This window comes from Priapulus caudatus, unplaced genomic scaffold (genome assembly GCF_000485595.1).
Source record: "Priapulus caudatus unplaced genomic scaffold, Priapulus_caudatus-5.0.1 Scaffold1272, whole genome shotgun sequence".
Taxonomy (NCBI): domain Eukaryota; kingdom Metazoa; phylum Priapulida; class Priapulimorpha; order Priapulimorphida; family Priapulidae; genus Priapulus; species Priapulus caudatus.
In genome coordinates, this window is record NW_014578333.1 from 62559 (window position 1) to 70947 (window position 8389).

The 8389-nt window shown below is 40.7% G+C and overlaps 1 protein-coding gene across 1 annotated transcript; it reads left to right on the top strand.

The window, feature by feature from the left end:
• Nucleotides 1-8: 8 nt before the first annotated feature.
• LOC106816056 (splicing factor 3B subunit 6-like protein) lies at nucleotides 9-7078 on the top strand. Its single transcript, XM_014820611.1, has 4 exons — nucleotides 9-99; nucleotides 3768-3886; nucleotides 5057-5195; nucleotides 5536-7078. Exons 1-4 carry the CDS (start codon nucleotides 76-78, stop codon nucleotides 5620-5622), a joined length of 369 nt encoding a protein of 122 aa, XP_014676097.1. The 5' UTR covers nucleotides 9-75; the 3' UTR covers nucleotides 5623-7078.
• Nucleotides 7079-8389: the final 1311 nt, after the last annotated feature.

An 8389-nucleotide genomic window follows, 5' to 3' on the forward strand; every position in this document is an offset into this window, starting at 1 on the left:
TGAGCATCCTGCTGCTGTTCATTTGTTGTTTCCCAGCTGATTTGTGGGTGAAATTTACCACACAACGTTTTCAAAATGGCGATGCAAAGAAAGACAAACGTGAGTTGTTGAACTTGTTCACGTAATTCTCACAAACTTAGTTGTTATTAATATGAATAGCATAAGAACATTATTTAGGTTTTAGACAAATTATCTAATTCATTAAAAACGAGAGTGCAGTATTCCGTCTTTCTAGCTCTTCATTCTTCATTAGACTTGAAACTCGCCGAAACTCCCATTCAATGGTTCAATGATTCAATGGCCATCGGCATTGATACCTTACCGGTTTACTAGCCACAAGTTCCCTTCTCGCTTAACACTACGTGGCGAGAGGAGGCCGTGTAACAGTCGGAGAGCGTGGTCGGTTTACCGGTTTAATAAACATGAAAACACCGTCACTTCTGCAGGAAATGCGGCGGTAGAATACACACTAACACAGGCACTTGGGCCGTTTCAATAATAAAATGATGGTTAATAATAATAACGCTGTTGCTGCTGCAACGGTACCGTCGCCGATTTTTTTTCTCTTAAAGTCACGGTACTGACGCCTGATTGGTTGATAAGCGCAACGAGCGCTACCTGTCGTCAAAAAGAAAATAATGCGCATCAGTGATTAGGGATTAGGGTCAGGATTAGGGTTAAGGTTAGGATTAGGGTTAGGGTTAGGGTTTTTGCATCATGATATCTGTCCCCACACCATAGATTAATTTTTGTGGATAACACTGCCTATATATAGCGCGGCGACACATATATATATTTAGTGTGAAGGTTAGTATTGGCGGTGTTGGAGTGAGGGTTAACGTTAGGGTTAACGTTTTGAACGTCATCGTCAACGTTATCACGTGACCTCCCTCCACGCCCGGGGGATAGCAACACCCAAAAGCAACGGTAGTTATTATTCGCCGATAGATGGCGCTGGCATCACTACCGTGACTTTAAGAGAAAAAAAATCGGCGACGGTACCGTTGCAGCAACAACAGCCTAATAATAAATACAACTTGTCAGTACTACTAGTAGTAAGTACTACTACTACTAGACCTACCACTACCAGTAATAGTCTTAATGTTTGATTTGACCTAATAACTTCACTTCAATACCGTTTAAAGCGAGAGAGAGTCGCAGCCAATAGGGATCTCGACTTGGTTTTCGGCAAAAATACCAGATTTTCACCACTCATTATCTCAGCGTAGGGGCATCGAAGGGACAAGCGGCTTGTTTTATATATATTAGTAAGGTAGGACAGCTTAGAAATACTACCGCAAAGAATCGTCAAAATAAAACGGGCAAAGTTTCTTAATTCAACTAATAGTACAACATGGTTTCAGTATTTCACCGTTGTACGCTCTCCATTTAATACGCTCTTGGTAAGTCTATGAGATGGTGAGGTTAATGTTAGAGTCAAATATTGAGGGCCAGTGTTTTAGCTTGGTATTTTCACACAGTAACTTAGCACCTCCTATATTGATTAGTCTTTCAAGTCCAAGGGACTATATGATATCAAAGATAGAGAAAGACAGGTGATCAAATATTATAGAGAGATCAATGTTGCGGATTGCAATGCTAATGCACAAATTTAACACCCATGTGTGAAATTAATGCACCATGTGCAATGTTCCCCACGTTTTTACACTAGAATTAGTTGGAGCCCTGCCACTTCTGCAGGAACTAAGTTCTTCAGAAGTTGACAAGTAACATAGTTTATTACGTAGGTTGTGTGTATGATGTAAGGTGTTACTCAATTCATCATCATCATCAACAACAACAACAACAACAACACTGTGACTCGCTGGACCCGATAATTACGGACTGTTATGTCATAAAATGACGCCTCTTGACATTGTGCACTACATGTTTGGGCTGAGGGGACAGACCAATCGGTACTAGGTGGCTACTATCGATAATACCTAATAGTCAATATTCCAGTTTTTTTTTTAAATAAATGAAATCTAGCATTTACTACTAGATGCTCTCATGCACTATCAGTTTGGCCCAGAACACTACCCAAACTTATATGGAACAGTCAATTTTAAAGGTTACTAACAGGGGTCGAAATTCGCTAAAAAAAACACTTGCGCATGCCACAAGTTAGGTTAAACAATTACTTGTGCCAAGAGATTTTTACTTGCACCTACCTCTGTTGCTCTCCAAACTGGCAGTACCCCTTCCCTTTCTCCCTGTTTTAGTTTGTGATTTATTTTATGTCTTCTGTGTCTTCCTGCTCTGATTCAGAGTCATTTACGCTTCAATTTCGTACAGAAATCAAAATAAAATGGGTCTGACTTCTAAATACGTAAGTAGCTGGCATATTGTTGACTTGCGGCAGCCGCAAGTTGCTACTAAACATCGCTTGCGTTCGGTGAAAATCAGTTGTGTTGCGCAATCACTATATAGCGAATTTCGACCCCTGGTTACCGACACCATGTGGGTCAATGGCCAAAAAAATATATATGAACCCTGCTCTGACTTGATCCACAGCTACTGACCTACATCTTATTACCTCTGCCCAACGGAGTTGGAGGAGGTTATGTTTTCGCTCTCGTGTGTTTGTGTGTTTGTGTGTTCGTGCGATCGATATTAGCGCGTCGAGTCAAGCCAGCCAGCCATCCACAGCCAGCTCCAGCAGCAGTCGGCAGCAGCGAGCGGCGAGCCAGCTCGTAACACATACATGTTACATGGGAGCGTGTACATGTCAGTACACTGGCGTATATCAGGCTTTCATTTTTAAGGGGCGCGATCGCGCTCGCGCTCCACCGCGCACCATAAATTGTGCCATGGTGCGCGCATCATCGCGCCTCATAAAAGTGGTTGAAATCGCGCACCAAAAGTCTGTGTATTATGTTGAAATAGCGCTCCATTTTACAGGGATGAGAATCTTCCGCGGATCCGCGGAAATCCGCGGATTTCACAGTCCCAGGGTCGATTTTGTGAAACGTCTAAATCCGTTGAGAGAAAATTTTAGGGGGGTTAGAATGTACAAATTTTCATTTTACAGTCCAACAGCCTACTAACAGTACCTTCATTTAATACCATTGTAATATAGTTTGCTTTACAATATAGACACGGCTTAGTTCACTGTTTGAGATTGTCAGACGTTGGTCAGTGTGTGCGTTTATTTGACGCTGCAAGCGTGTGTGGTTGTGTATGCCGCGCGTGCTACGCAGGCCGTATATAGTACGCGATCGATCGATCGTGTACATCAAAAGCCGCCGCGTCACGCGTGGCCTTGAGGCTAGTTTTCCCTGTCCATAGAGTTGCAATGGATCGCGAGCCCTGACTGGAGTATCTATTCTAGCCCAACTCTTGTTTCAGTAGCCAATGAGAATGCAGCTTTCATACACCCTTCGTCGTATCTTAAAACAATGGCAGACCTTTTAAGGGTGTGATTTTTAGTGGAGCTCTCCATCATGCCTCTTAAGGGTGTGATTTTTTAATGGAGCTTTCCATCATGCCTCTTAAGGGTGTGATTATGGAGCGTGAAAAGTCCCCCTATGGTGTTCTAGGGGAGTCATTAGTAGTCCTCCTGTACTTTTCAAATCTGAAAGCCTGGTATATCGTGGGTTATTTGTGTGTTCGTATGGCGTATGTCGCTGGCGGAGGTATGCACCCCGTGAGTGCACTCTGTCTAGTTAATACTTGTGCCCAGTTTTGTGAGTCCTTAAAATAACAATATATTGTGGCCTTTGGTTTTTATGTGGGTGTTTTGATTTATTGTGGTTATATTTGTTTAGGTGAGGCTGCCCCCAGAAGTCAACAGGATTCTCTATGTGAGAAATCTACCATACAAAATTACTGCAGAGGAAATGTATGACATCTTTGGAAAATATGGTGCGATTCGGCAGATTAGAGTGTGAGTATTCCATTTGTGACTTGTTCAGTATTTCATATTGTATAGCACAATAGTCTGACAACATTCCACATAGAAATCAAATCATGCTCATAAATTAACGAATATCATCGAATCAAACAATCGGTGTATCAGCATTAACTTGCTTTGTTATATGGGCAGGGGTATTATTCAGTTTATTTTTACAAAGTTGCCGTCAATAATTTCTAATTTATAAGCCATCTAAAAGGATGAAAGTACTGCATATGTGGTTTGTTCATCAGTACATGATATGTCAAATGCAAAAAAGTTGAAAATAAAAATTGCATTCCTTCGATGAAAAGCTGCCATAAATGGTCGGATACACAGACTTCCATTTCTAGATTGCCACATAAAAATGTCCCAAAAACGACATGCCTAATGACATAGCTCAAACAAGCCTTATGAATTGATAAATATAGTTTGGAAAATGTTAAGAAACTACGATGTCCGTTCATTCAAAATTTACGTAAGCGTGTGCAGATGACACAGCAACAGCGTCACATAAGTTCAGATAAGTGCATGCTTACTAATCTGTGATCATAATTTCAAATTACTTCATGCAATGTTCAATGAAATTACACACATGATGAGTGTGACATCCTTATCTGATGCGGGGTTTCTTATACATAAGAGGCACAGTGGCGCACCGCTGTTGTCAAATATAACATCGCCATTGTGAAAATGGTTTCAGGGTGCCTCAAATGCAGTCTAAGACATTCAACTGCTTAAAATTTAGCTGGGGGAGACTCCCCAGAACCCCCCGCGTCCGCCTGCAGCGTTTGTAGGTGTGCCTTTGAATCCATCATGCGCGTTTTTTTCAAACTGGCCATTACCTCCTTTGTCTAATTTTCCCTCAGAAGAATCCTTGTGATGACAATCTGGGAATGCGAAGAGTGACCAAGGCAGCATTTGTGTTGATTCTATTGATTCTATGTGGTCAAAATATTTTTATACAAACATGCTTCAATAGAACACTATTTTGATTCGATGCATTATTGGCTATTGGGGAAGGTAGTTTTAATTGATTAGCATTTAAAACACGAATTAATCTACAACTTAATAATATTTAATTTCAATTAAAATTATAACAAAATTAATTATATAAATCCAATACTCTATGCATGTGTAAAACCTATTTGTTGTTCTGTTTAGAGGCACAACACCAGAAACAAAAGGAACAGCATTTGTGGTATACGAAGACATATTTGATGCCAAAAATGCTTGTGATCATCTCTCTGGATTCAACGTGTGCAATAGATATCTCGTTGTCTTATACTACCAACCAAAAAAGGTGCGTGTTACGGAGAAAATCTTTAAACATGCGCGTGATTAAATTTAAAATGTTGTTGTCTGCTCTAGATATGCTAGTTTATTTTCATTTCAGTTATTAATTTGTCATAATGTCATGCATTTACCTATTTGTTAGTTTAGTAAATTAATTCCTAATATTGCTAGAAGCTTCATAAAAATGAGCATGAGAGAAAATGTTGAGTTTGTATCTAGAAATGCAGTAAGTATATCAAATCAGACTATTTGTTGTCATGTATGTGTTTATTATTTTGTATAGGATTTTCTTTTATGGATCTGTTTCTGAGTGAGTTGTTCTTTAATATTGGGATGTTATTCTGTAGGCTTTCAAGAAGATGGATCAGGATAAAAAGAAGGAAGAGTTGGATAAAATGAAGACGAAATTTGGAGTTAGCACAGATGAGAAGTAACCTGAATAATGATAACTACTATATAGGGGTAAAAAATATGAGATAAAATGTATGATAGTCTGACATTACAAATATAGGTTCAAAATATTTACCAGGTTTCATTACACTATTGAAACTATAGCGTACATATTCTTAGCCCATATACGTGATGTGGAAAAACAGGTAACATAACTAGAATCTGAGCTTGGCTAAAGTTTAGCAGAAATGTGTATTTGTTTGTCACAAATTTTTCAATATGTGTAGAAAATATGGTATGATAGATATCTGGACTGCAGATTAAATGATATGAAGTTTCAATGCATTCCAAAGATTCCAAATCGAGGATCTATCGAGTCCTTTGTTATAGTTCCAGCGTATTTTTTTTGGAATTCTGCCAAGCATTATAATTTCAAAGTAATATGACTTGACAAAATTATGTTACAAACTCCTGTTCACATCATGCACTGGTCAGTCCATCTCTCTCCATCATTCTTCATCTCTCTCTCTCTCGCTCTCGCTCTCCGTCGATCTTCGTTTCTCCTACTCTTGCTGTTGTTCCCATCTCTGTCTCTCTTCCTTCGTCTCTCTTGCTCTCTTGTCTGCTCTCCGTTTCGCTCTCACCAGTTTTCTTGCCAGCGGTGTACCCAGCGACTCTTGTGTCTTATGGCCCGTAGATCGGCATAGTGGAGTATCTTACGTTGCGTCTGCAAAGGAATACCCCGGTTTTGGACTGTCACTGGCTCCAAAATGTAACGTTGACGTACGCTTGATATGTATGAATAAAGAAGGAATCCAACCTTGTGTATTAAACTGCTTAAACATTAATATCTGACACACAGTGTAGTCACATCTTGCACAGAGAGACAAAGAAACGCGCACACGCGCGTAAACGCGTGTGCTTACTCCCGCGACCACAACCAGACTCCCGACTCCTATATCTCTCTTCTATCTCCTCCTCAATCTCTTCTAACCGCCTATATATTACCGCCAAAACCCATACATCCTGAGCGCACATGTCACCCGTTCTCCCAGACTGCGTCCTACCTCCATTTCACAATAACCCTAGAAACGCCCGATCTAAAACACGTTTATCATTCTCCGTATAACATCATTCTAGCCGCACAAGATGCGCGACGCTCTGTCTACATAGACTACTACTAAATCAACCCCCAGCCTAGCCTCGCTGACTAATTCATGCAACATTTGTAAAACATGTTACATTATCATCAAACATGTCAAAGAACAGATACTGTAAATATTCATCTTTTCCACTGTAAATAGTAATTGTAAAAGAATGTTTTGTGTAGTTTATTGCTATTAGCCTACATTGACAACTTGTTGATGTATTGTATGCTCGTTTATCATGTCATATGTAAAATCAAGCACCAGCCAGGCTATCCAAGTTGTACTAATTTTGCAACTGTATTCATATTGCACAATGTACATTTAATAAAAATGTAGAATCTGTTGCAAACTAGATATTGTTTTTTGGAAAATATGGTATGAAAGGGTAGTGTGCTTCAATTTTTAGCTCATCTGACATAGTCAGATGCAGCTTGTAGAATCGCATGATCGTCCGTCCCTCCGTGCGAGCGTCCGTCCGTCAACAGTTGGGCACAAATCTTAACCGCTCGACGTACGGTTACGATATTTGGAACGTAATGGTAAATGGTAAATGGTAATCCGAAAACGAGTTGGGATGTCGAAGCTGGGGGGTAAAGGTCAAAGGTCAAGAGGTGTAAAAGAAGGGGGAACATTCACTACCTTAACTTAAAGTATAGGGAGAAATGCAGAATTGCGGCACAAATCTAAATGGCTCGACCTAGGCTTGTGATGAGTCGGTGTATAGCATCATGGTAGGAAAAGCCATCACTGTGCCGAATTGGAGGTCACAGGTCAAAGTCAATGGGGCACAGGGGCAGATTTTAGACATTTTCTGAGACATGGTCTGACGGAGCGATTGAAAAACTTTTTTGTTTCAGGCGTGACCTAGCATTTTTATTGCTTTATTGAAGGACTATGAATGTACTTCTGCTGACGATGGCGAAGAGTAAGTGTCGGATAACCTTTTGACCCTCAAGAGGAGGTGTTAAACATGGATTTGTTTAAATGTCTGTTAGAAAGATTTGACTGGCCGGTTTGCTAGTAGAATCTATACATGCCTGGATGTAGTGAAGCTCACAATGTCACAGTGAAATTTCAAAAGCTAAATTTGGTTGAAGAAGGTTTATGCTTGCTTAAATCGTATAATTTCTATGGCATTCTGTACTGTCAGTATGTTACATGTAACCTATGCCACTGCAGTGCATGTGTGTGGTACTGTGTAGTTTTGGCCTGCGTAATTGGTTACAGGTGGCAGCTCTCTATTGCAGCCTGTAGGCTTGCCGTAGGTAAATGGATGAGGGCTTACCTAATCTCGTCTTGCAAATAGTTGTTGCTACTAACGTACGTGGAGCTTCCATCTTAATCTGAACACTTAAACGTACGCGCCGCATCTCGTGGCATACTTTCATAACGATCCCAAGCGAACATTCCTTTGAGAAGGTTCCTGATACCATCCCTGTGCCTGCCAACTGTTTCGGCGTGTAGGTGAACACATTGTACTAACAGGGTTTACTAGAATCCCACGCGACGTCGCACACAGAGTCACGCGTAACGTAGACGGTAGATGAGCGCGTGTCGCTGCCCGCGGGACTTGTTATGCTCACTGACGTAGTGCGGCGTGCAGCTTAGCTAGAATCGGCATGAATCGTGCCGTGCGCCGTCTGTCAAACAGTTGGGCGAGCAG

Excerpts from the sequence above, each read along its gene's own strand:
- LOC106816056 (XM_014820611.1), top strand. The coding sequence starts at position 76 with ATGGCGATGCAAAGAAAGACAAAC. Across the intron at positions 100-3,767 it reads CGATGCAAAGAAAGACAAAC|GTGAGGCTGCCCCCAGAAGT; the intron begins GTGAGTTGTTGA and ends ATATTTGTTTAG. Across the intron at positions 3,887-5,056 it reads GCGATTCGGCAGATTAGAGT|AGGCACAACACCAGAAACAA; the intron begins GTGAGTATTCCA and ends TGTTCTGTTTAG.